At 39.9% G+C, this 27,447-nt stretch overlaps 2 protein-coding genes across 10 annotated transcripts; one reads left to right on the forward strand and one right to left on the reverse strand.

The window, feature by feature from the left end:
* Positions 1 to 1,919: 1,919 nt before the first annotated feature.
* SLFN11 (schlafen family member 11) lies at positions 1,920 to 25,197 on the reverse strand. Of its 9 annotated transcripts, none has more exons than XM_063718100.1 (9): positions 24,740 to 25,197; positions 20,788 to 20,848; positions 19,545 to 19,592; positions 18,914 to 19,073; positions 18,315 to 18,431; positions 14,079 to 15,184; positions 11,592 to 11,720; positions 4,691 to 5,414; positions 1,920 to 4,493 (listed from the first exon to the last, which is right to left on the reverse strand). In XM_063718100.1, the coding sequence occupies exons 6-9, from the start codon at positions 15,169 to 15,171 to the stop codon at positions 3,710 to 3,712; spliced, it is 2,730 nt and encodes a 909-aa protein (XP_063574170.1). In that variant the 5' UTR covers positions 15,172 to 15,184; positions 18,315 to 18,431; positions 18,914 to 19,073; positions 19,545 to 19,592; positions 20,788 to 20,848; positions 24,740 to 25,197; the 3' UTR covers positions 1,920 to 3,709. The 9 variants fall into 9 exon arrangements, with proteins under 9 accessions (XP_063574170.1, XP_063574169.1, XP_054392646.2 ...); XM_063718099.1 differs by having other exon boundaries at positions 19,545 to 19,648; XM_054536671.2 differs by lacking the exon at positions 18,914 to 19,073.
* Positions 24,351 to 26,147, forward strand: LOC129051340 (uncharacterized). Its single transcript, XM_054536674.2, has 2 exons — positions 24,351 to 24,484; positions 25,180 to 26,147. Exon 2 carries the CDS (start codon positions 25,200 to 25,202, stop codon positions 25,728 to 25,730), a length of 531 nt encoding a protein of 176 aa, XP_054392649.2. The 5' UTR covers positions 24,351 to 24,484; positions 25,180 to 25,199; the 3' UTR covers positions 25,731 to 26,147.
* Positions 26,148 to 27,447: the final 1,300 nt, after the last annotated feature.

A 27,447-nucleotide genomic window follows, 5' to 3' on the forward strand; every position in this document is an offset into this window, starting at 1 on the left:
ATTGGCCCCCTCAAGAAAGTGGAGCTTCAGTCCTCACTCTTTGAGTGTGAGCTGCACTTAGCAACATGGGAGGAAGGAAAAGTAACTTCACTGTAGAGAAACCTGGCAAACACTTCCTCTGTCAGCTGCTCAAGGTTGATATCATGAGTGATAAAGCATGTTGATAGCATATACCCTTGATGTGATGTGATGGGAATAACTCTTCATTCCTGTGGTCTTCCTCTTGAAAACCTATAACCCCAGTCTGAGTAAAAAATCAGACAAATCCAAACTGAAGTACACTTTATTTGTAGATACCTGACCAGTACTCCTCAGAACTGTCCAGGTCACCAAAAATAAAGCATTACAGGTCAGAGGAGGGTAAGGAAACATGACCACTAAATGTAGTATGGTGTCCTGGATGGGATCCTGGAGTAGACAAAGACATTAGAGAAAAACTAGAGAATCCAGGCCAGGCACACTGGTTCATGCCTGTAATCCCAGCACTTTGGGAGGCCGAGGAGGGCGGATCACAAGGTCAGGAGATCGAGACCATCCTGGCTAACACGGTGAAACCCGGTCTGTACTAAAAATATACAAAAAATTAGCCAGGCGTGGTGGCGGGCGCCTGTAGTCCCAGCTACTCGGGAGGCTGAGGCAGGAGAATGGTGTGAACCCAGGAGGCAGAGCTTGCAGTGAGCCGAGATCGCGCCACTGCACTCCAGCCAGGGCGACAGAGCAAGACTCCGTCTCAAAAAAAAAAAAACAAAACAAAAAAACTGGAGAATCCAAATAAAATGTGGGGTTTAGTTAATAGTCATGTACTAAGTAAGGTTGGTTCCGTAGTTGTGATGAGTGAATCACAACAATACAGTAATAAAAGAGGGAAATAGCCACTGCAATGGCTCACACTTGTAATCCCAGCACTGTAGGAAGCCCACGCAGGAGGAATGCTTGAGCCTGGGAGTTTGAGACCAGCCTGGGCAACATAATAAGACCCCGTCCTCTACAAAAAAATTTTTAAAAACTAGCCAGGTGTAGTGGCATGCACCTACAGTTCCAGCTTCTCAGCTAGTTGGGATGAGAGGATCACTGGAGTCCAGGAGTTAAAGGCTGCAGTGAGCTGTGATCACCCAACTGTACTCCAGCCTGGGTGAGAGAGCAAGACCTTGTCAAAATAAAATAAAATAAAGAGGAAACTAAATGAAGGGGACACAGGAACTTTCTGTACTATCTTTGTAACTTTTTCTGTAATTCTATAACTACTCTAAAATAAAAAGTTAATTTAAAATATAAAAACATTTTGTTTCATTTTATAATGGCTGGGTAGATTTTCAGATCTTTAGTGAAGTAGGTCCCAGATGTCTAGAGGCAGATTGCAGAGATGGGCAGGAACCCATCCAAACCCAATTGAGCCTAGTGCACTGGCTCACGCCTATAATCCCAGCAATTTGGGAGGCTGAGGCAGGAGGATCACTTGAGCCCAGGAGTTCGAGGCTATAGTAAGCTATGATTGCACTACTGCATTCCAACATGGGCAACATAGTGAGATCTTGTCTCTTAAAAAAAAATTGAAAGTTAATGTTGCTTAATCTTTTACTGGCTCTCACAGAGTCACTGGCCTCAGTCTTCTCCTTTTCCCCCATTTAAGCATTTATTTTACAAGACCATTTTTTTCAGTTTAATGAGACACAAACTCTCAACTTTTTATTTAAAACAGAAATGCAGTAGATCTGTAAGCTAAACCTTTTGCCATTCATACGGAAACAAATATCAGTAATCCTCTTTGGTCTAAACAAAAATTCATAATTATTTATACATTTTAAAATATTATATTGTTTCAAATATTGTTAGTGGGGCAATAAATCATAAAGAGATACAACCAGTCAAAATTAGACTTTTAAAGAATTACTCTCAAAGACATTGCAACAACTCCAAAGTCCAGGGATCTTATAAGACTAATTTATTAGTAACAACATTTACAAAGATAGCTTTTTAATGCTGAGTTGTATCTGATTTAATGCAGTCAGAAAGAAAAAAGAAACATTTATCTCATTTTGCTGATCTATCAGATTTTGCTTAAGTTAGGACAGCCTGCAATTTCAAGCCTAGATAACTGGAATTCCATGAATAAACACAGAAAGACAAGAGAAAGGCAGGGAAGTTCAAAAATCACAGTCTCGGGGGAAATCAGCAGAGTAAGATTACTAATAAGTGAAATATTGGGCATATGATTTCTTAGTTTCCATTAGTTATGCAAATATTTTATTGTTAGTATTTATATTAGTGTTTTAGAATGTTTTGTAGAGACTGAAAAGCAAATAAATAATTGCATTAGCATTGTTAAGTATCAGTGTTTTCTGCTTGACAAATAATCATACAGCTGTGTTCTCAGGCTGCAATAACAAAACACCAGAGACTGAGCAGCTGAAACAACAGAAATTTGTTTCTCACAGTCTGGAGGCTGGAAGTCCAAGACAGAGTCCAAGACTCTCGCCAGCAGCGAGAGTTTCATTGTGAGGCTTCTCCTCTTGGCTTGTAGGTGGCTGCCATCTCTCTGCGTGCTCCCATGCCCTCTTGTTTGCATGCACAGAAAGGGAGGGAACAAGCTCTCTGGGGTCTCTCCCTATAAGAACACCAACCTTAGCAGACCAGAGCCCCACCATGACTTCATGTAACCTTAATTACTTCCTTAGCAGCCCCAGCTCCACACTGCAGGTTGGGGCTTCAACCCGGGAATTTGGGGGTGAAGGGTGGGACACAAACATTCAGTCCATAACAATGGCCCATCAAACCATGAAAGTAAATAGAAAAAAAATCACAGTTCAAGAATAACATAAAACTTAACTAGGTGTGTTATAGAGCAATGCATAGCACTAAGCTGAGAAGTTAAAACATAAACTCATTGATTTTTAAAGACAATCTTTCCCAAGTTTGGTTCACCTTAGGGCTGATACACACCTTCACAACCAGATTTTGGTCTCTAATGTCATCTTCCACTGAAAGCCAGGGCAAACAGGTTTATGTTCATTTCATCTTGGCCTATAATTTCTCCTTAAAGTGACCATTAATATTCACTATCACAATTAAGGCTTGATCTGGGCCATTCTGAGAACAAGCTCTGGAGATCACAATTTTAAAGGATTAAATAATCATAACGGTATTCTTTGTTCTGACAAAATTATTAATCTGACAGTGACTGAATTATCTTGGGACTCTCCCAAGCCCTAAATGGATACAGCAAAGATAAATGTCAAGAATTCAGGGAACAATTGCTTCTGCTATGGCCAGTAAGCTCCTAACAGACCATGCTTCTGCAGAAACGATTCTGGACAAATTTTTAAAAGCAACAAACTACATGAAGTCACTTAAAAAAATAAGCCCAGCCTTGGAAGAAAGAAAGGCCACAGGCTGAGTTTCTTATTTTTATGGCTTTTACCCAAAATGCAAGACACAGATGTGCATTGTGCAGGACAGCTAAAGTTCCTTTAGAAAACCACCATCTTTCCGGTTGGAAGAGTCAGGAGTCAGAATGGCGGGCAACAACCGCTGCTGAAAAGAGTTGGGGGAGGAACCCCTGAAAGGAGAGCCAGAAATGCGGGAGCTCCAAACTCTTTGTGTCAGCTCCGTCCAAATCTCTAACTGACTTGTGAACTAAAAAGAAAGGTTTCTACCATCAGCAGACTGTCACCCATAGACATTTACATAGCATTTTGATTTGGAGTTCTTCCTAATGGCCACCCCACGGAAAAATATACAGGTGTTGTTTTGCCCTGGAAGCCAGACAGATCAGAATATTGGGTAAGATAGCTGGGTCAGCTGTCCTTGGATGGATCCCAAACACTATGTTCCTTTCCAGGCCTGAGAATCGCCGGACACTGTCCAACACAATGTGATCACCCAACATATCACATGCATCACTGAGCTGCACAACCCTTTTCTTCCTCATTGCTTTCAAGAGCTCATACTTATAGTGCTCCACTTCTTTTGCAGTGCTGACAAGCATAGCAACATCCTTTGGAGAATAGCCCCTTTCAAAGAAGCGCCTGCAGGTGTCTGCCACATAGGTCATTATTTGCTCCACAGTCAAGTGTTTCTTAATTTGTAAGGTTCCCTGAACACCCTGGGACCATTCGGCTTCAAGAAGTACCTCGAGGCACCCAGTGGGGATGTTAAATGAAGGATTATTTCTAACTACTTGCATTTCTTTTTGTAAGTACTTGGCTATTGGATCTGCATTGCGAACTATTCTGGTGAGCTCTTCTATTGAATACTGGTCTGAGAGAGGGGGGAGGCCACTGCAATCCAAGTGGCTGGTCTGAAAGTAGTCCAGAAAGATCCAGAGAATTCCTGGGCCATCCTTTGCTCTCCGAGTGATGGTTTTTGCCTTCCCATACCAGTCCCCATCTTCAGTACGGAAATTCTGAGCTTCGTCAATGACGATGTGTTGAATGTGTTCAAAGTTTTCTCTTAGGAAAGTTTTCCGAGTCTCTGCTTGGCAGATATTTTTATGACTGTAAAAATTAAAAGAACACACTCAGGTTTTATCTAAAAAAAACAAGGGGAGAAAATGATTGTATCATGTTCCTCCGAGCACAGTACATCACCACAGATCATTTTACCACTCAATTCTCAAGAAAGACGGTGACTTAGCAGAAAAAATTAAACCCAGATTAAATAATACTTAAAGACGTAAGATCCAACTGCTTACCTGATAAAGTTCCTCAGAGGCTGGTTTTCACAAACGTAAAGAATTCTCTTTTCCTCACAGTGAAACACATTCCTGATCTTCTCCATGATATTTATGGCGATGATGGTCTTCCCTGAGCCAGGTAAGCCGTGGACAAACAATTCTCTGTTCTTGCGGAGGCTTCTGGAGAGTATCTCATACTGCTTGGCTGTGAGCAGATTTAAAACCTCACAGCCGAGCTGGTCACTCAAGAGAGACCTGAAGCCGAGCAAGACAATCACAAGGGACTGCAGCAGGGCTTCCATGTGCTCGGTGCCTGCAAGGCTATAGGACGCCGGGTAATCCATCGGAGACACTGAAGCCTCCAAGGCCTCTGCGCTGCTCTCAGGTCTCAGGCAGAGGACCTTGGCCTTCACACACACCTTCCCGGTGTAGCCCCCCATGTTCACTAGCTTCTGCTTCAAAGTAAAGGCGGTGCGAGTGCAGTAGTCTTGGCCCTCTGCATCCTGCTCCCTGAGAATGGTGTAGAGAATGGGGGTGCTGTTCTGTGCTATCAGCAGAGCATCACAGATGACTCCTGGCTTCTCCTGCAAGTTCAGGTCCACAGCCCAGCTTCTAGAGAAGATCAAAATTCCCCGAAAGAAAGGTCGCATTTGCTTATTTATTAACTCCCCTAGTCCTTCGTGCTCTGAGGTCAGGTCCCTCCAGAGTGACTCTGGAGTATATCGCAAATATCCTGGTGGGACTGTATGTGAAAAGAATGATAAATTAGGGGAAGAGAAATAACCCTATTGATTAAGATGACTAATTATAATTAACTAATTGATTAACTAAATGATTACTTATAGAAGTTTCAAATACTATTTTATAAATATTATTATATTATAGTTATAAAGGAAAAGAACCCTTGGAATATCTGGTATACTTCATCTAAACCCATGTGTTTTTTAAAACTTAGAACCTTGGGAAATTCCTTAGCCTACGACTTTGCTGTCTCATCTGTAAAACAAAACTAAGAATAGCACATTTCCTATGAGGAGGAATAAATGAAATAACATAAAATGTTTGGCTCATTGTAGCTGCTTGAGAAATGTTGGTTCTCTTCCTCCCCTTTCTACTTTCAAAGTACCTGAATCTCAAAATGCCCCATTGCTGGGAGTAGCAGAACCCCCCCCCACCTCCTCCACCGCCACAGGAAGAAGGTAGTCATTAACTTCATTATTTGCAGAGGAGAGGGAGTCATATTAAAGCCTTTATTGGCAGTGAATTTCCTGCAGTCCTGGACTGGAAGATCCTTAAAGCTATCTCTCCTGAAGCAGAATTCTTGCATCACTTAAAGATCAACGTATGGCTCCCCACTATCACAAAAGTCTTCCCTTTGTCACAGGCAAACAAGAAATAATTATGTGACACGAGAATATACTTGCATTGGAGGATTATGAACTTATTTCAATGATCATGGGTTCCAAAGTGGGACGGGGGGAAAGATAATTGTTGTCCTGTTGTGGTAGTGTTAGAGTACAAACCCAAATCAAGATTTGTAGTGGTAATTTCAAATGAAATTACCCAGATTTTATTGGTAATTGTTTCTTGTTCATTGTTGCTGGAGCTTTCTCATTCGTACGAGGTGCTCACACAACTTGATTATGCCTGCAACCTGGATGACAGTGAGTAGGAGATGGCATCTATTATGAGACACATCCAGATTTTAGAGATATTAAAATATAGGGGGAAACACACATCTTAGAATGGATAAAATAAGATAATTGAGGATATCTTTAAAATGAAGCTTTGGAAACCAAAGAAATGTAAAATAAGAAAACACATCATTTGTTGATTGTACCAGGGAATATGCACATATCTCTGGTCTTCACAAATTTTCCAAGGAAGACATATTTATTCCCATCTTCATATGAGTAGACAAGGACTCAAAAGAGGTCAAGTGAGAGCTGCTTGCAGTGCTATGGGCCTGTAGTTCCAGCTTACTCAGGAGGCTGAGGTGGGAGGATTGCTTGAGCCAGGGAATTTAAGGCTGCAGTGAGCTATGACTGCACCACCGCACTCCATCCTGGGCGACAGAGCAAGATACTGTCTCAAAAGATAAAAAATAAAAGAGATCAAGTGATTTGTCCAACATCACACCACTAGGAAATGGCAGGGCCAGAGTCTGAACCCAAGTCTCTTGGACATCATATCCTCTACTGTTTTTGCCCTGCCCTGCAAGTCACAGACTACTCCTGCCTGATAAATGGTAAAAGTCACTAAAACACTTGATGTTTATTTACCTCATCATTGCAAAGGTCTTCTTTTTCTTTAATTGTATAATGGAACATGCCTCTGAAGGAAATTATAGGAAAATAAGAAGTGTCTCTTTAATTTCTTTGATATTCCACATAACAGTAATGATAGGGACCAGACTAGATGTTCAATTAATGCCACCATTCCAGGTGCACCAGAGTAGTCACCACTCCCCATGTGATTTGAGGACTCTGTGCCTTTGCACAGGTGGGCTCTGAAACTCTGAAGACTTCCACCTTGATCACTTGATAAACTCCTCATCCTCCCCAGAACTCCCATATTCATCCTTCTGTCCTCGGAGCTCCCACCTCGTATCCATTCTGGGAACTAATTTCACCATGGATCTAGGGAATCTTTAGAAACAGCATTGAAGGGTCCAGGGCAGTTGTTCTCAAACCATAAGAAATCAATTAGGTGAGGGATCCTAAAGGTTTAGGACACCAAGAGGAAGAACACTGGGGCTGGCTGATTCTGACCTACTACACCAGGCTCTGATTATCTTTAGTGCCAGTAACTCCAGTTACAGACAAAATTTCTATTTGAGACAATCATTGCATTTCTCCCAAGAGAAGCACTGACAGCATTGAATCTGAAGCCAAATTATTGTCAATCAATGCTAATAATTAGTGTGCTAAGAACATCTTTATTCTTAATATCTGGATTCTAATTGTAAAACTATAAACATAGTTTGTTTACCACCATTAATGTTCAAAATCTAATAACAATAACAGAGTTCCAAAAATGAAAATTGTCTTTTAAAAAAATAACTTTAGTTAATATATTCCTATACCAAATACCCAAACACTCCTATTCCCATTTTCTTAATTTCCTGCCTTCCCAATCTCACCCTTCTCCCTTATCACAGATACTTTTAAGTTTCTTGCCTATTCTTCTGAAATTGCTTTATGCAAATACAAACAAATATTCTGCCCTTTCTTTCCCAACAGGTAGCAAACCATTCAGCAACTACTTTTCTTCACTTAGCAATGTATGATGGAGATCTTTCCGTATCAATGCACAATTCCTTATTCTTTTCTTACAGCTGTCTAACACAGTATTTTATGGATGTACCATATCTTGTTTGACCAGTCCCTATTGATGTGCCCTTGAGTTTTCCCCCCAATCTCTTGCTATTATGTTAATACTACAGTGAGTAACCTTGTACGTTTGGTATGTATGTAAGCATACGTAGCATACACACACACACATACACACACACACACACACATATATATATAATAAAATCCCAAAGGTTAAATACATATGTGATTCCAATATTTTAATATATTGCCAAATTGTCTTCCAATGGAGTTGTACAAATATGGACTCCCACTAGCAATGTACAAGAAGGTGTGTTTCCCCACAATCTAGCAAATAAGAGATAATGTCAGGTTTTTTCATTTTTTAACAATCCAGTAGACAGAAATAATATCTCCTTTTAATTTACATGTCTCTTATTTTGATTAATATTTAGCATCTTTTCAAATGTTTCAGAGCTGTATGAATTTTATTTTCTCTGGACTATCTTTGTTGATTTTTCTGTGCGTGTGTGTGTGTATGTGTGTGTGTGTGTGTGTGTATGTGTGTGTGTGTGTGTGTGTGTGTCTGTGTCCTTATCAACTTCTGGAAGCTCTTTATATATTAGAGACACTGGCCCTTTGGTGGTGATATGGGTTGCAAATATTTTTTCTACTTGGTCATGGTCATTTGACTTTGTTCTTAGTGGCTTTAGTCATGCACAATACTTATTATTTGTATGCAGTCATATATATATCAGTCTTTACTTTTATGGTTCACAGATTTTGAATCTTGATTTTTTTAAGTCTAACACAAAAATTATAAAGATGTTTGCCTATGTTTTCTTCTAGAACTTTTCTGGCTTTTTGTTTTAAATTCTTGATCCATTTGGAGTTTATGTTAATATATGAAGTAAAGTATGAATTCATCTTTTAAACAGTTAATTGCCACCAAGTTACCCTATATATTTATGAACATGTCTATTTTTCTCTACTTACTTGCAAGGCCAGTTTCATGAAAAACTAAATTTTAATTTGTGTTTCTGTGTATTTCCAGATCATACATTCCATAACTTTGGTCTAATTATATGACAATACAACTCTTTTCATTATTTTTAAATATATAATATATATTTAAATATATATAAATATATAATATATAAATATGAAATAATAAAATAAAATTTTAAAAAATAATAAAATAATAAATATATATTTATATATGATGTATAATATATTTATATATCATATATTATAGTTATACAATTATATTATATATTTATATATTTATGTATCTATAAATAATATATATTATTTATAGATAGCCTCTCTTGTTTTTCAGGTTTTAATTTTCCAGCTGTTCTTGCTCATTTAGTTTTTATGTTTAGATTTAAATAATCTCTTTTTAAAACTGTTACATAAAATAACCTCAGAATTGACAACTTTGTTAAGTTGATTCTTCCTTCAAAGTACATAACATTCCCTGATTCAGTTATGCTTCTGTGTCCTTCAATATTATTTTAACTTTTGCTTTAGATAGGTTTGTTGCAGATATTTTAGCTTTTTGTTGCTATTGAAAATTGGGTGTTTTCTTTCATTGTATGTTATATTAAAGATAATGAATTCTTCATATTAATTTTTACAGTTGCTTCTTATAATACTAATATAAGTATTTGTATTCATTCTGAATTCTTTTACTGTTTACAGTAGCTTTTCATTTGATTCTCATGAATTCTCCAGACATATAGTCCTATCTTCTTCCATTTTAATCCCTCTAATTTCTTTCTCTTATCTAACTGTATTGGCCAATTAATATTACATTGTACTTGTTATATGCACATGGTTGTTTTGTTCCTAAATTTAATAGAATGCCTATAATCTCTCCCAATTAATGCGATGTTCTTGGTGGACATATATATATGTAAATATATATATAATGTTAAAGAACTATTTATAGGTTACATTTTATTGAGGACCTTTAAAAAAACAGCATGTATTGAGCTTTTTCAAATGCCTTTTTGATGTATTAGAAGACAAATATATAATTTATCTGCATAGATACATAGAAATGATGAATTACATTAACTCTGTAAATGTTGATACATCCTTGCATATCTGGAATTCTGTCTTTGCATCCTCATTAATAAGTAAGATTAGTCTGAGTTTTCCTTTTTCTTTTATCCTATCTTTAACAAATTTTACAATTACTGTTATTCACACTTAAAAAATAGCTTAGGGCTGGGCACAGTAGCTCATGCCTATAGTCTTAGCTTCTCAAGAGACTGAGGTGAGAGGATCACTGGAGCCCAGGAGTTCAAAGCTGCAGTGAGCTATGATCATACCACTGCACTCCAAACTGGGTGACAGAGTAAGACCCTGTCTCAAAAAAAAATGACTTGGGAATTGTTGTTATTTTTCTATGAATCTAGAACAATGTAAATAGTGTAAAAAATGCCTATTCTTCAAAAGTTTGGTAGAAGTTTTAGAAAATTGATTTTTTTAATACCAGAATAATAGGCTGTTCCTTTATGGGCATATAGCCCATTATTTTGTCTCAGTTAAAATTTATTCCACGGTAATAAGCTCTACTAAAATGGATCTTGTTGAGCTTAAAAAATGATTAGCAGCACTTAATAGGTTTACTCTTAGATTTTACATTGTTTATTGTGGACAGTTTCTAAAATATAAATTTGATATGTAAATGAATGCAAGGACCTCGGATAAAGGAAAAAATGAAATTGTAATGGGGGCAGTCATTATCTATTAATTTAATGATCCTTGACAGATATTTACACATATATATGACATTTATGTATCAATTATAGTGCCAGATAAGCCACTGACTTACTGCACAGATTTAAGCAAGTGGTTTTCCCTCTCTGGGATTCTACAAAGAAGACAGCAATGGATTCCTAAGCAAAGCCTATCTTGGGAGCAAGGGATAAAACCAGAGAAAAGGCGTTGACCTTGGTCCTGAATTATTATGTTTGTGCTGCTACATGATTGTCCTAAACCCAAAACATGGGAAGAAATGCATAATCCATCTCCATTTTAAATGTTTTGTTTTCCATCTTGACCTAGATTTATATTCCTTTCTCATATTTACAACCACCACTCCCCTGGAAAATCTGGCAAGGGTAGGCAGTTTTTGGCTGCTCTCTGGTGCAGTGTATGACTAGTTTGACTAGATAAAAGGTTTCCAATCTAGATGAGCATAAAATCATAAGGGTAGTTTGAGAAAAGTGTGTATTGCAAGCCACTCTCCCCATGTATTCCAGTTTGTTATGAGTGGAGTAGGGACTCAGATATGTGTCCTTTTAAAAATGACCAGAAACACTGATGATCAGCCAGATTTGGGAACTACAAGAACAAATAGTCTTTAAGGGAAATAATGTTCCTGGATTCTACGTGTGGTCCTGCCTTAGCCAGTGGGGTCAGTGAGTGTTCATTTCTAAATCACTTATCACCAATAGGATTGTAACATCATCACGTCTTACAAATGGGTTTGCAGAGCACTTTCAGGATTTTACAAAACAAATACAACAGTTTAATCTCCTTTTATCCTAATATAGAAACTTCCTGGTGTTGAGAAGACAAACCATAATTACCTGAAAATAAAAGTTGCTGGAGTTCCTTTTTATGTTCCAGGCCTTTCTTGGAGTACACTGGTCTGCTAAGGGGAGGCCCACTAGATAGACTCAGCTGACATTCAAAATCTTTAGACAACTGTAGAAGATCTTAAGAAAGAAAATTCACGTTATTCTGAAATGTTAATCTCTTCGTACTGAAAGGGGCTCTATCAGTAGGTGGAATGTGTGACTTTTTAAATAGTGTGACTTGAGAGATAATATCAAAATAACTCTCCTCTCACTCTGTCTAGATAAGTGCCTTTATTGCATATCAAGGTTGCCAAAACCCACCCTGAAAAGCCATTATTTGGAAGTTTAAATGTATTTCTCCATTCAATATAATTCTTCATTCTCTGTATCTGGTTAGCATTTTGTTTGCACACCTGTTACGATACCTAGCACATTCTTTTAGTACTGCTGTCTGTGCATGTATCTTATTTTACATCCCCTCTCCAACCGCCACCACCTCTCCTGAACCTAGCTCTCAACTCTGTTCAATATCATCTCATCACTGATTTGCAATTACCATTACTCACACTTAAAAAATAGCTTAGGGCTTGGGCACAGTAGCTCGTGCCTGTAGTCTCAGCTACTCAAGAGACTGAAGTGAGAGGATCACTTGAGCCCAGGAGTTCAAGGCTGTAGTGGACTATGATCACGCCACTGCACTCCAGCCTGGGTGACATTCTGACACCTATGCTTATTCCTGAAGTTAAAATGAGAAACTGTGTGAAATCAAAGGACATTATAGAGTGCATTAACTTTTTCATGTGCTTTGGAGATTGGAGTCAGCTTTATAACATCTCCTTTCCAAGTACACATCCACTTTACTCAGAAGATTGTGTCCCAATTTTTATGTTCTCTCTGTGTTTCTCCAGGCTTGGGGTGTTCTCAGTTGTTCTAGAGACACTGAGATAGCCCACTAGCCCGCCAAATTATAGCATGATGGGGTAAATATAGAAACATGTTTGGGAATTAGTAGTGATGCAAGGCAAGAAATATTTCAAACTGTTAGGAGCAAAGGGGTAGAGCAGATTATAGCTGCTGTCATAGAGCATAATGGGTACATGGTGATGAGTGGAAGAAAAGGCAAAATATCAACAGGATAAACAGAGACACAGGACAACATGAAACGGTACCGAGGACAAACCTTGAATACACCCTTACCCCCGTGACCCTCATCACCCTGAAATACTTTCTTTTCTTTTGTTTTTGAGACAGGGTCTCACTCTCACCCATGCTGGGGTGCATTGCTGTAATAATGGCTCACTGCAGCCTCAAACTCCAGGGCTCAAGTGATCCTCCCACCACAGCCTCCAAAAGTGCTGGAATTATAGGTGTCAGCCACCATGCTTGGCCCTGAGCCACTTTCAAATTTTCCTGAGCTACAAAATCAACAATGTTCTTAAGGATCAAGAGATAAACCACATCGTAATTTAGGCAAGGTACTATTATAAGGTGATAGCAAACTTCAATGCAAAGGGCTTTTTTTTTGAGACAGAGTCTTACTCTGTCACCCAGACTGGAGTGCAGTGGCACAATCTCGGCTCACTGCAACCTCCTCCTCCAAGGTTCAAGCAATTCTCCTGCTTCAGCCTCCCAAGTAGCTGAGACCACAGGCACGTACCACCACGTCTGACTGATTTTTCTATTTTTAGTAGAGACGGGGTTTCACCATGTTGGTCTTGAACTCCTGCTCAGGTGATCCACCCACCTCAGCCTCCCAAAATGCTGGGATTAGAGACATGAGCCACCAAGCCCAGCCCAAGCAAGCAACCCCAGAAAGCAGTACTATGCTGGTGATGGTTTAATAAACAGATCTAGTTGAGAAGAGATCCCTCGTTCATAGCCAACTGCCAGTTTCTGTGTTATAAATCTTCCCGCCATGGACAATTTCAAGCTCCTAATGGATTATCACTAAATACAGAGTTGGAAAGTGATGCACAGTAGCACTCCATTTTATAGTATTCCCACCACACAGATACAATAGATGTAAATAATCTCTCAAGCAAAGATAATAGTAAAATGTAGCAAATAATTAGGAAGTGGTGAGTTTGAATTTATTACATTTCTTTCTGATATGATTTATTTAGGTGCAAGAATATATAATCTAATTTTTAGTAATAACTATGTTTAACAACTAGCTCAAAAATTCCTGAAAATTTAATAATTGATTCTAAAGCCAGTAAGAGCCATTCCAGTACACCATTGCAAGGGTGGCCATTCTCAAATAATTTTCTGTTCAGTTACTAATGTAGAAAATCAGCCACTTATAGACACGTGAGTTAGGTTTCTAATCACCCAACAAAATTTTCTCATGTATGAAAAGTAGAATACTTGGGGATTCAAAATAAAGTGTTCAGTGGATGTAAGATGTTCAAAGTCATAGGCAGCAAAGGAAAATTTAATATGGGAGGTCCCAAGGATGTAGAAAGGACAGGGAGGGAGGAGCTTTTTCCCTCTTACCTGGATCTGTGTCTGTCATCATGCCTACCCATTTCTCGGTTGTCAGGCTGCAGACGTACTTGTCCTCCACTATCCATGAATTGGGAGCTTCTGAGAACACTGCGCAGCAGAATGGCTTTACTCTGATCATGCAAGCATAGCCATAGAGCTCTCCCCTTTTTAACACATCCACGATTTTGAGTGTGAAGGTTATCGGGCGTTGGGGTTGGCAAAAATGAACACAAGGTAGTTTGTATATTGCTTTTTCTATTTTCCTTCTCAAAGAGTCAGGGTCAACATTTTCTTTTGCACATCCCAGGACTTTCCTACTCTTATCATCCACTCCAATAAAAAGATAGCCTCCTCCAGTGTTTGCAAATGCAGGGACGTATTCTGGAATTATCTTTTTTACATATTCTTGGATGTGTTTTGTAGAGAACTGTTTAAACTCTACTAATTGAGACTCAGGAAAAGGCAGGATTTCACCATATTCAAGATAGTCTTTTTGGAAAATTGGGTCAGCAGGATCCGAGTTTGGGTCAGCAGGATCCGAGTTTGGGTCAGCAGGATCCGAGTTAGGGAGCTCTTGGTGTATGCCCTTGTGAATTTTGTGAAAAGGTCCTTCTTCCAAGATTTTTGCCTTCCTTTTCTTGGCCTTCAGGAAACAGAATGCCTCTCTTGAGTCCATGGAACGCACAGAGGTCTCAGATCTACGGTATAATGAAGAACTGAGGCTGCAAAGGCGGGGCTTGACAGAGCCATCTTCAGGGAAAGGGCCACTGCTCCAAGATTTAACAAAAATGTAAAAACGCCTTCCTTGTTGCTTGGTCTCAAAGAAAGCCTGCAGATCTGAAGACTGAATAAGCTCTCTCAAAGATTGTTCTAAATCCAGTCCCATCTCCACGGGATGCTCAACCTTCTTGGCCATCTGAATCACTCCTCCTCCTGAGTTTAATAAAGCACATGCAGCCTGCATAACTCTCTCCTTCTCGTGGTCTCTCTGAATTTTCTGCAGCTTTTTTCTGTTTTCTTCTCCAAGAGTCACTTCTCCTACATTGATGACCAGGTCTGGGTAAGATGGTTCCACCACCAGGGGGCACTGATTTGCCTCCATGTTGAACTCACAGCTGAAACAATTAGAAGAAATGAATTGTTACATGCATGCGATTCATTTATTAAAAGGGTATTTATTTTGTGTCTAATATGTGCTGAGAGAAGGCAATAGACTAGCAAGCAAGACAGGAGCAATCCCTTCTCTTTAGGAGAAGAATGGCTGGCAAGGAAGTGTGCTAATGAAATTAGCATTTAACATCATATATGATATGGGCTATGAGAGGAAAAATACACTAAAGGGGTATCTAAACTAATCTGGAGATGATGGTTCAACAAGACTTCCAAGGCAAAGGTGACATTTAATCAAGACCTGAAGGATGCATTGGAATTGGCCAGGTGAAGTTATCAGCATTGAAGAATGGAAGCAGTGGAGCGCATGAAGTGCATGTGTACAATGGCATGAGACTATCTCAGTTTAGGTTGTTGATGTTCCCATGAACACCAACTTTAGGGGTTGAGTAAAAGAAAACAACACTGAAAAGGAGACTTCAGAAAGGACTGACTGTGAAAAACCAGAGGTAGGAGAAAAACCAAGGGTATATGGTATTAAGGAAGCCCAGAACAAAGTCACCTGCACAGAGGTCTCAGATCTATGGCATAATGAAAAACTGAGGCTGCAAAGGTGGGGCGTGACAGAGCCAAGGTGTCTAATACTGCTGACAGGTACAGCTAGGTGATGACTCGAAAGTGTTATTAGGTTTAGTAAAATTAAGGTTATTGGTGACTTTGAAAAATGCTGTTCAGACACCTGGGCAGTGGGCACCAGGAGGCAATAAACCAGAAGCTAAGGTCTTACAGACCAGAGTTCATGGAGATGGCTTGAATTCCACTTGTCATTAAAAGTATTATAACATTAACCTAGATATTTAATCTTTCTAACTCTGTTTTCTTATCTATAAAACATGGTGCATCCACCTTAATATGCCTGTTATTATGAGGATTAATTGAGAATAATTCTCAAAAAGTATTTAACACTATATTTTGGTTCACGGGTGTTTAGTAAAGGAATCTGTATTAATTGTCCATTTCACAATGAGTCAACGAATGAATGAGAGGTAAGGAAATAGTATCACCAAATACGCACAACTTGTTCACTATATGAAGCTATAAAGGGGAGAGGTAAAAAGAAATGTAGCTGGAGGAAAACAAGAAGTTAAAGAATTTTATTAAGATGGGAAAGGCCTGAACATATTTAGATGGGAAGAAGCCAGTAGGGCAGTGAAAATTTAAAGAGGTAGAAGGAAGTTGGGATGATTGAGACAGTGAAAGCCCTGAAAAGAGAGGTAAGGAAGGAATGTGATCCCAGATGCAGAAGAAGGACAGGAGGAGGAGAAATGGAGATAACAGGCATGGGCGAAGGTAGGCTTATCGCTTTGGTGGGAGGAAGCTGAAAGAGTCCCCTTCTGATAGCTTCACTTTTCTCTTTGAGGTAGGAAATAAAATCACCCCCTGAGACAGAAGCACTTGGTATAAAAACAGGACAAAAATATTTTGTGTGTGTGAGATGGGGTCTCGCTCTGTCATCCAGGCTAGAGTGCAGTCACAGCTCACTGCAGCCTCAGACTCTGGGGCTCAAGCGATCCTCCCACCTCAGCCTCCTGAGTAGCTGGGACTACAAGCGCACAGCCACTATACCCAGCTAATTCTTTAAAAAAAATTTTTTTTGTAGAGATGGGGTCTCCCCATGTTGCCCAGGCTGGTCTCAAACTCCTGGGCTCAAGCAATCCTCCTGCCTTGGCCTCCCAAAGTGCTAGGGATTATAGGCGTGAGCCACAATGCCCAGCTGACAAAAACATTTTAATAATAGAATGGAGACAGTTTGAAACAGACATTATAAAGAACAAGAAAGATATTTGACATGGGAAACAAACAACTTACAATGGAAGATTAATACAGCAGATAAAATAAGTAAATCATATCTTCAAGTATAAATATAGATAAACTCTCAAAGCATGATGATAAATTTAAAAAGCAGACTTGCAAAAAATAATATACAATACAATCGCATTTAGATTAAAATATTTTAAAAACTGTAATAAATATGTTTATGTTTAGTAAAAGGAGAAAAGCATAGTGAATAAAGATGCACTTATTTTTTACAGAGGTTACAAATAAGGATGGAAAATAATAAGATTGGAGAATTAAGAAGCCTTTAACTGTACATACAATGCTGTAAGTTCAGAAGCAAAAGCACCTGTACCAAATACATCTCAGAGGTGGGTGGGACATAAATTTTTGTTGTTTTCTTGTCTTTGCACTTCTGGAATTCTGAATTATTACAACATTTTTTAAAGCCATCCTCCTTCAAATTAAAAAGGTAGTCGGGGGGAAGGGTAGGATTTTATCACAGAAGTAACTGAAATCTGGACTATGCATTCTAAGACAAACAGGTCAGGGAATGAGGGTGGCAGGGATCGCATTGATAGGAACAAAGTAAAAAGGTGAATGGATTATAGGTCTCAATAAGGGAAATAATGAAGGAGAGTGAACTTTGAAATAAAAATTATGAATAATCAAGATTAAGAATTGTTCAAAAAGATCAATATAATCAACAAATAACTGATATCATTATTTGAAAATTATTATTTAAAATGAAATTGTAAAAATCAGTACAATCAACAAATACTTTGCATCATTATTTGAAAATTATTTTTTTAAAAAATAAAAATTTTAAATACAGTCAACAAATACCTTGCATCATTATTGGAAAATTATTAAAATAAAATAAAATTTAAAACAGTCAGTAAATTCATAAACTATTTTGAAGTCATCAAGGATATATACAATATGTAGAAGCAGACTATCACTGCCTTATTTTCCTTTCCTACAAAAATCCATCCTATACTAAAGGCTTGGAATTACAAGTCTCAGTGGGTGCTAGTAACTCTGAACAGATAAGGTGGATGTTATTGCAGGTGACAGAAGGAATGAGATGACTGAGGTGTGAAGACATTTACAAGAAATTTGTTAGATAAAAGTGAAGGCTGGGCCGGGTTCGGTGGCTCATGCCCATAATCCCAGCACTTTGGGAAGCTGAGGCAGGCAGATCACTTGAGCCTAGGAGTTTGAGATGAGTCTGGGCATCATGATGAAATCCCATCTCCTCAAAAAATACAAAAATTAGGCAGGTGTGGTGGTGCTCACCTGTGGTCCCCGCTACTCAGGAGGCTGAGGTGGGAGAATCACCAGAGCCTTCAAGACCAGATTGTGGTGAACCAAGATCGTGCCACTGCACTCCAGCCTGGGGGTCAAAGTAAGAATCTGTCTCAAAAAAAAAAAAAAAAAAAGAAGGCTGGCACATCCACATTCTTACCACCTTGCCTAGTTTAGACCCTTGCCTACAAATTTCTATTTCTCAAAATTCCATTCTGTATTCCAAGACCACTGAAACATCTTTGTCAAGTTATTTGTAAAATATCCCTTTCGATGTATAGGGATTTCAGAGTTAAATATTTTCTCTGCCCCATAAATTTTACTGTCAAAGCCAATAGATGATAGTTTTTCATTGGCAACTGTATCTAAACAGCAACCCCACCATCTGCTTAGATTCTTTTGCAGGCAAAAAAGGCTTAGGGAGCTCTATCCCAAGCTCTTTCCTTAGGATTAAAGGAATTATAATCAGCATCACTTGCACATTCTTTGTAAGGTAAAGATATTGTCCCATATAAATTTGAAATCCTAAATAAAATTAAACTAAGTCAATAAGAAATTAAGAATTCAGAAAAGAAACTCAGGACACTTACAAAAGCACTTCAGAAACAAAAGCACCTGATTCTAGTCGGTTTACAGGATAACTTTTCCAAATCTTTCAGTGTAACCAGAGTTCCCACCAACACAGTGAATTAGTACCACCTGCTATCTCTTTCCACCAAAAGCAGTCCTGAAGGCTATGTATACGGAAACCTACGTAGACAGAGGTAGCAGAGTTCAAGGATTAAGACTCAGTTTTCCTAGGTTCAAATCCCAGCTCTGCCATTTATTAGCTGTACGGTTTCCATTTATTAGCTGTATGGTTTCCATTTATTAGCTGTCCCCATTTCTCCCCATGCCCCAGGATCTAGTCCTGCAGGACCCCTGATGGAGCAGTGACTCTGACGTGGACATGCAGGGACAACCACCCGCAAGTGGGGGTCTCAGTGGGTAGCATCTGTGCATTTCTTCTCTGCCAGGAAGGCTTACCTAGTTTGTCTAGTAGTGCCCAATTTTCTGTATGCTTCTGGGTGGTTCTTATTTTTTTGTTTTACTTCCCCTTTCCTTCCATCCTCCCACCCATCTCCCCTAGATCACAGGGTATTGGCTAGCCTCAGATAGAAACTGAACAGAAAGGGAAATGGGAGGACAGAATAAGATGGTGTAATAGAAGGCTCCACCTACCATCCTCCTTCTCCAGCAGTGACCACGTGGTGCAGAGAAATCTGTGTGCTTGGGGAAGGGAGGGCACAGCAATTGTGAGACTTTGCATTGAACTCAGTACTGCCCTGTTACAGTGGAAAGCAAAACCACGCTCAATCCAGCTTATACCTGCTGATGGAGGCAGAATTTAGACCAGCCCTAGTGAGACAGAAATTGTCCATCCCGGCAGGTGAAACCTGAGTTCCAGCAAGCCTCGCCACTGTAGCTGAAGTGCTATGGGGCTCTAAATAAACTTGAAAGGCATTCTAGGCCACAAGGACTGAAACTCCTAGGCAAGTCATAGTGCTGAGCTGAGATCAGAGCCAGTAGGCTTGGAGGGCACACAACCTACTGAGATACCAGCTGGGGCGACTAAGAGAGTGCTTGTACCACCCCTCCCCCAACCCCAGACAGTGTGACTCTCAGCTCCAAAAAGATCCCTTCCTTCCACTTGAGGAGAGAAGAGAGAAGACTAAAGAGGACTTCTGTCTTGCATCTTGGATGTCAGCTCAGACACAGTAGGATAGCACACTGGTCAGGGTCATGAGACACCCATTCCAGACCCTATCTCCTGGACAACATTTCTAGACACACTCTGGGCCAGAAGAGAAACTGCTGCCTTAAAGGGAAGGACCCAGTCCTGGCAGGATCTATCACCTGCTGACTAAAGAGCCCTTGGTCCCTGAATAATCAGCAACGATACCCAGGTAATATGCCGTGGGTCTTGGGTGAGACTCTGCTGGCTTCAGGTGAGACTCAGCACAACCCCAGCTGTGGTGCGTACAGGCAGAGACTTTTTCTGCTTGAGAAAAGCAGACGGAAAAGTAAAGGGGACTTTGTCTTGCACCGTAGGTACCAGCTTAGCCACAGGGGTAGAGCACCAAGTAGGCCCTTGGACAGCATTTCTGGACCCGCCCTGGGCCAGAGGGGAGTCCACTGTCCTGAAGAGTGAGTCCCAGACCTGGTAGCATTCACCACAAGTTGACTAAAGAGCCCTTGGGCTTTAAGTAAATATCAGCAATAGCTAACAGTACTCCCTGTGAACCCGTGGTCATGATGGTCACAGGGTGATCTCCTCTGCCTGTGGAAAAAGGAGGGAAGAGTGGGAAGGACTGTGTCTCATGATTTGAGGGCCAGCTCAGCCCCAGTAGAGTGGAACACCAGGTAGACTTCTAAGGTTTTCTTATTCCAGTCCCTGGCTTCTGGATAGCATCTGTGCACTCACCTAGGGCCTGGGGGAACTTGCCACTCTGAAGAAAAGAACACAGCTTGGCTGGCTTCACCACCTGTTGATTGTTTGAAAAGATAAACAAAATTGACAAACCTTTACCAGGCTACCTGAGAAAAAAAGGAGAATACCCAAATAAACGAAATCAGAGATGAAAAAGGAGACAATACAACTGATACTGCAGAAATTCAAAGGATCATTAGTGGCTACTATGAGCAACTGTATGCCAATAAATTGGAAAATCTAGAGGAAATAAATTCTTAGACACATACAACCTACCAAGATTGAACCATGAAGAAATCCAAAACCTGAACAAACCAATAAGAAGTAATGAGAACAAAGCCATAATAAAAAGTCTCCAGCAAAGAAAAGCCTGGGACCCGATGGCTTCACCACTGAATTCTACCAAACAGTTAAAGAAGAACTAATACCAATCTTACTCAAACTATTCAAAAAATAGAGAAGGAGGGAATACTTCCAAACTCATTCTATGAGGCCAGTATTACTGATACTAAAACCAAAGACACATCAAAGAAAAAAACTATGGACCAGTATCTCAGCAAAATACTAGCAAACTTAATTCAACAATACATTAAAAAGATCATTTAACATGACTAAGTGCTATTTATTTCAGGGATGCAAGGATGGTTCAACATATGCAAATCAGTCAGTGTGATACATCATATCAACAGAATGAAGGATAAATGCCATATGATCATTTCAACTGATGCTGAGAAAGCACTTAATAAAACTCATTATCCCTTCATGGAAAACTCCTCAAAAAACTGAGTATAGAAGGAACATACCACAACATAATAAAATCCACGTATGACAGACCTACAGCTAGTAGCATACTGAGTGGGGAAACACTGAAAGCCTTTCCTGTAAGATCTGGAACACTATAAGGATTCTCACTTTCACCATTGTTATTCAACATAGAAATCCTAGCTAGAGCAATTAGACAAGAGAAAGAAATAAAGGGCATCTAAATCGGAAAGGAAGAAGTCAAATTATCTTTGTTTGCAGATGATATAATCTTATATTTGGAAAAAACCTAAAGACTACACCAGATAACTATTAGAACTGATAAATTCAGTAAAGTTGCAGGATACAAAATCAACATACAAAAATCAATAGCATCTCTATATACCAATAGTGAACAATCTGAAAAAGATATAAAGTAATCCCACTTACGATAGCCACAAATAAAATTAAATACCTAGGAAATAACCAAATAAATGAAAGATCTCTACAATAAAAACTATAAAATCATGATGAAAGAAATTGAAGGCCAAAATACGGAAAGGTAGCCCAAGTTCATGGATTGGAAGAATCAATATTGTTAAAATATCCATACTTCCCAAAGCAATCTACAGATTCACTGCAATCTCTATTAAAATATCAATGACATTCTTCACAGAAATGGAAAAAAAATCCTAAAATTTATATAGAACCACAAAACACCTATAATAGCCAAAGTTATCCTAAGCAAAAAGAACAAAACTGGAGGAATCACATTACCTGACCTCAAATTATACTACAGAGCTGTAGGAACCAAAATAGCATGATACTGACATAAAAACAGACACATAGACCAATGGAACAGAATAGAGAACCCAGACATAAATACACACACCTAGAGTGAACTCATTTTTCACAAAGATGCCAAGAACATACACTAGGGAAAAGACATTCTCTTCAATAAATGGCACTGGGAAAACTGGATAGCTATCTGCAGAACAATGAAACTAGACTCCTAACTCTTGTCACATACAAAAATCAAATCAAAATGGGTTAAAGACTTAAATCTAAGACCTCACACTGTGAAACTACTACAGGTAAACATTGGGGAAGATCTCCAGGACATTGATCTGGGCAAAAATTCATTGAGCAATACCCCACAAGCACAGGCAACCAAAGCAAAAATGGACAAATGGGATCACATTAAGTTAAAAAGCTTCTGCACAGCAAAGAACGCAATCAACAAAGTGAAAAGACAACCCACAAAATGGGAGGAAATATTTGCAAACTACCCATCCAACAAGGGAGTAATAACCAGAACATATCAGGAACTCCAGCAACTCTATAGGAAAAAAAATCTAATAATTCTATTGAAAAATGGGCAAAAGATTTGAATAGATATTTCTCAAAAGAAGACAAATGGCAAACAGGCATGTGAAAAGGTGCTCAACATCACTGATCATCAGAAAAATGCAAATCCAAACTACAATGAGATACCATCTCATCCAAGTTAAAATGGCTTTTATCCAAAAGACAGGCAATAACAAATGCTGGCAAGGATGTGAAGAAAAGGGAACCCTCAAACAGTGTTGATGGGAATGTAAATTAGTACAACTATCATGGAGAACAGTTTGGAAGTTCCTCAGAGAACTAAAAATAAAGCTACCACACAATTCAGCAATTCTACTCCTAAGTATTGACCCAAAAGAAAGGAAATCAGTATATCCAAGAGACATCTGCACTCCTATGTTTCTTGCAGCACTGTTTACAATAGCTAAGATTTGGAAGCACCCTAAGCGTCCATCAACAGATGAATGGATAAAGAAAACGATGTGCATATACACAGTGGAGTACTATTCAGCCATAGAAAAGAATGAGATCCAATTACTTGCAACAACACGAATGGAACTTGAAATCATTATGTTAAGTGAAATAAGCCAGGCACAGAAAGACAAACATCACATATTCTCACTTATTTGTGGCATCTAAAAATCAAAACAATTGCATTCAAGAGCAGAAGGATGACTACCTGAGGAAGGGTGGTAGAAGGGAAGGGGTGAGGTGGGGAGCGTTAATGGGTACAACAAAATTAGAAAGAATGAATAAGACCTACTATTTGATAGCACAACAGTTATTACAGTCAATGATAACTTAATTGTACTTTTTAAAATAACTTAAAGAGTGTAACTGCATTGTTTGCAACTCAAAGGATAAATGCTTGAGGGGATGGATACCCCATTCTCCATGGTGTGCTTATTTCACATTGCATGTCTGTATCAAAACATCTCATGTACCCCATAAATATATACAGCCACTATGTACCTACAAAAATAAAATAAAATAAGATAAAAAACTAAGGAGCATAATTGGATTGTTGGTAACACAAAGGATAAATGCTTGAGATGATGGATACCCCCATTTACCCTGATGTGATTATTAAACATTACATGCCTGTCTTAAAATATCTCATGTAACCCATAAACATATACATCTACTATGTACCCACGGAAATTAAAAATTAATTAAAAAAAAAAAAGAAAGGGAAGTGGGCTGCGACAGACGTGCCCTCTTGGAAAACTAAAACTTAGAGCTCTTTGTCCTTCTCGGGTAGCATTCTACAGATCTTGTCCAGAGGGAGACATTTTTCTCATTTCTCCCCCCTCTAGATTATAAATCTTCCCGCAGGGCAATGGCAATTCTAATTCTGCTTTTTAGTTTCTATATTAAGGAAAATAGTTTAGAGTGTTTGGTCGGTCACATAGACACCTGTAGAGCTAGTTTCTCAAGTTTACAATATCAATAACTCTGAAACCTGGGACCTGCAGCCCTGGGAGCCACCAAGGTGCACTCGACTCAGTGGCCTTCCAGGCTTCGGTTCCTGCTCCGCGCCCCGCAGAAACCGCGGCTCGCTGGCCAGGGGCTCTTCCAACTTCCAGCAGGAGCAGGTGCACAGGTCAGGCCCGCCCCGCCCCCAATGCCTTCTACCCTCATTACCCACCCCAGCCCCGCCTCCCAGTCCTCCATAGTCCGCTTTTTAGGGCACTTGCTATGCAAACTAGCTGGGCCCCCAGGCGGGGGAGAAAAGCACAGATACCCCCACTCCACTCCACCCCCAGCCCCTCCGCACCCCTCCAGCCCCTCCCCACACCCCCCACACCCCACACCCTGGCTGGGGTGGGGTGGGACGGGTGCTGCTGTCTTCTCGAACCTGGCACTCGAGTTACAGCCCGACGCGGATTCGGCTGGACTAGGCCCTGAAGCACGGGTAGAAACGGAACTCCGGAGTCCCAGGCTAGGGGCAAGGACCCTCTCTGGCCTCTCAAGCTCCAGGGCGTCCGAAGCCCCCTTAGCGTTTCCCTGGAGGCGCCCAGGTCGGGTCCTTATATACTAGCGGTTTGGGGCCATCCCACGCACATCCCGCCCAGGGGATGTACGCGCCAATGGGCGGGTCAACTAAGCCCGCGAACTCTTTGTCGCGTTAAATTGCCTAGAAGCTCCCAACTTCCTGACTGTTGCCACATGGTTCTTAGTTTCCGGGAATTTGGGGGTTTTTTCCTCCGCCTTCTTCCCACCCTTCCTCCGTCTCCTCGCTCCCTCCATCCATCTCTCCCTCCCTATCATCTATCTATTCATCTATCTGGATTACAGCAAAACAAAGAATAAAGATTATGAAGAAAGAGAAGAACTTCCCAGGCCCACGCAGCCGTCGCTTCCAACGGGGTGGGCCTCCCAACGGGGTGGGCTCCCAACGGGGTGGGCCGGTTCCTTCCTTGCACCCTCTTCTCTCCCGGTGCCTGCGGTCCCACCTTCCAGATATCCCTCGGAGAGTCCAGCTGAGCTCTCGCCATAGCTTTCCCCTTCCAACCCGCTCGAATTGCCCAGACCCCAAGCTGGGCTTCTCTCTCCATCGCCCCAGAAAGTGGGTCTTGGAGACCGAGGCAAGAATTTGGGCCTCCGCTTTTGTTCCAGACCTCCGACCCCTTGCCAAAATGCAGCAGGTGTGCAGATTGGGCCGCGCGTGGTTCCTGGCTGGGTTTATGGAGCCTGCGGCCCAGGCAGGCTCCGCAGACCCCGAGCCAGAGTGGGATTTAACGGCGGCCGGTGCGCTGTGCTTGGTCAACCCCGGTAACCGTCACACTGCTAGTGATATGAAAATAACCGGCCAGCGTTCTGCTTTTCTGCCTCGCTGCAGTCTTTAGCACCCGCCAGGGTTCCGTCCGAGTGTTTGGATTTTGTAATCCTCCTCTCTTTGGCCAACTCCCCGTCCTTGGCCGAGCGCTCGCCCTTGGCTGGGCTCAGTGCTGCCAGCCTTGCGGGACCCTAGCCCCGGGCGGCTCTGCCTGAGGCCCAGTTCTCATTGATGCGGAGTGGCCCAAGGGTGGGAGCAGCGGTTAATGCCGGAGTGATTAATACAAGCTCCAGTAAAAGCGAAAGTAAGAAAATAAAACGGACTGCAGTATACATATACAATGTGTATATGGATACATGTACATACATATTACACATATGTGTATGTAACGCACGTTTGTTAAAATGAGGTCATAATGTTCATGCTGTTTCATAACCACTTTCTTTCAATGACCACCTTTTCATTTCAGTAAATCTTCCTATTCTCATGTTGCAGCTTCTCCATTTTTCTTTAACATGTTGTTTACAGAGAGTTTGTGCAAACCTGTACCAAATCCAGAACCATGCATCTATAACGTGCTAAAAGATTGTAAACCTAGGATCCTATAACAACCACAAAAAAAAAGGCCTACCTAAATGGAGGCAAAGTAATGACTTCAGACGAAAAAAAAAAAAGGAAATCTGAAAATCTGAGGGAATTTGTCACCAGCCGATCTTTCTTATGAAAAAATATTAAAGGAAGTTCTTTAGCTGGAAGGAAAATGATACCTGAATGAAACTCAGATCTACAAAAAAGAATGAAGAGCACAGAAGATAGTAAATATGCAGATAAATATAAAAAAATCTTTTTTACTGTTAAAATTATTCTTTTTTTACAATATAACAAAATGTATTGTCATTGGATATTAATTATGAACCCATAATGCATGTAAACTAAATACAATACTTCAAATCATTCTGCACAAAGAAATTACAGATCACATTTATTTAATAACAAAATGTCTAATTGTTTAATAGAATGTTTTTAGGAACTTACAATATAGTTTTCAAAAACAAAGAATAAAAATATTAAATATATCACTTTATGGCAGAGGACAACATAAATTTATTTCTGCAACACAGCAGGCAAACTTTTGTACTAGAAACAGAGTGGAGAAAAAGTTTAAAGCAAAAAGTCAGGAAATGGGTGTTCATAAATTTCTGGTTAACTGAGGCTCAATAGTTATTGTAAGAAACAGGGCCCTTTGAACATCAGATTTTGTTTATAAAAATAAAAACTTCCTCAAACATCAGAGTTTTTCACCTCAGCAAATGTTTTTTCCTTTGATAATTCATAATCCTGCTGTTCATTTGTCACATATATGAATATTTGGTAACTTCATAAACAACTACCAATGGCACACTTCAAATGCTGAGTCTGTTGAATTTTCTTATATTTTTTTCCCAATGAACCTAGAGCCTATGATAGAGAAGATACTGAAACATGCTAAGATAATAATTGGTCTTAGAGAGACTTCACAGCAAGTATTTAATGAAAGCCACTACATTTCCAGCTCTAAAAAGAGCCAGACAGACACAATCCCTGCTTCCAGAGTTCACCATTCAGACAGAATACAGCAGGGCAAGCACTGAATCTGAATCATTATGAGCTTTGGTTTCATCTTTCAAGATTTACATAGATACTGATTTCTTCTGGAAGGGCAAATAAAATCTTCCCTTACACACATCATTCTTTGGATTCTCATAAGGGGTATTTTGAAGTCTGTATGTTGACAAGGCCAGTAGATA

Source organism: Pongo abelii, chromosome 19, assembly GCF_028885655.2.
Source record: "Pongo abelii isolate AG06213 chromosome 19, NHGRI_mPonAbe1-v2.0_pri, whole genome shotgun sequence".
NCBI classification, from domain to species: domain Eukaryota; kingdom Metazoa; phylum Chordata; class Mammalia; order Primates; family Hominidae; genus Pongo; species Pongo abelii.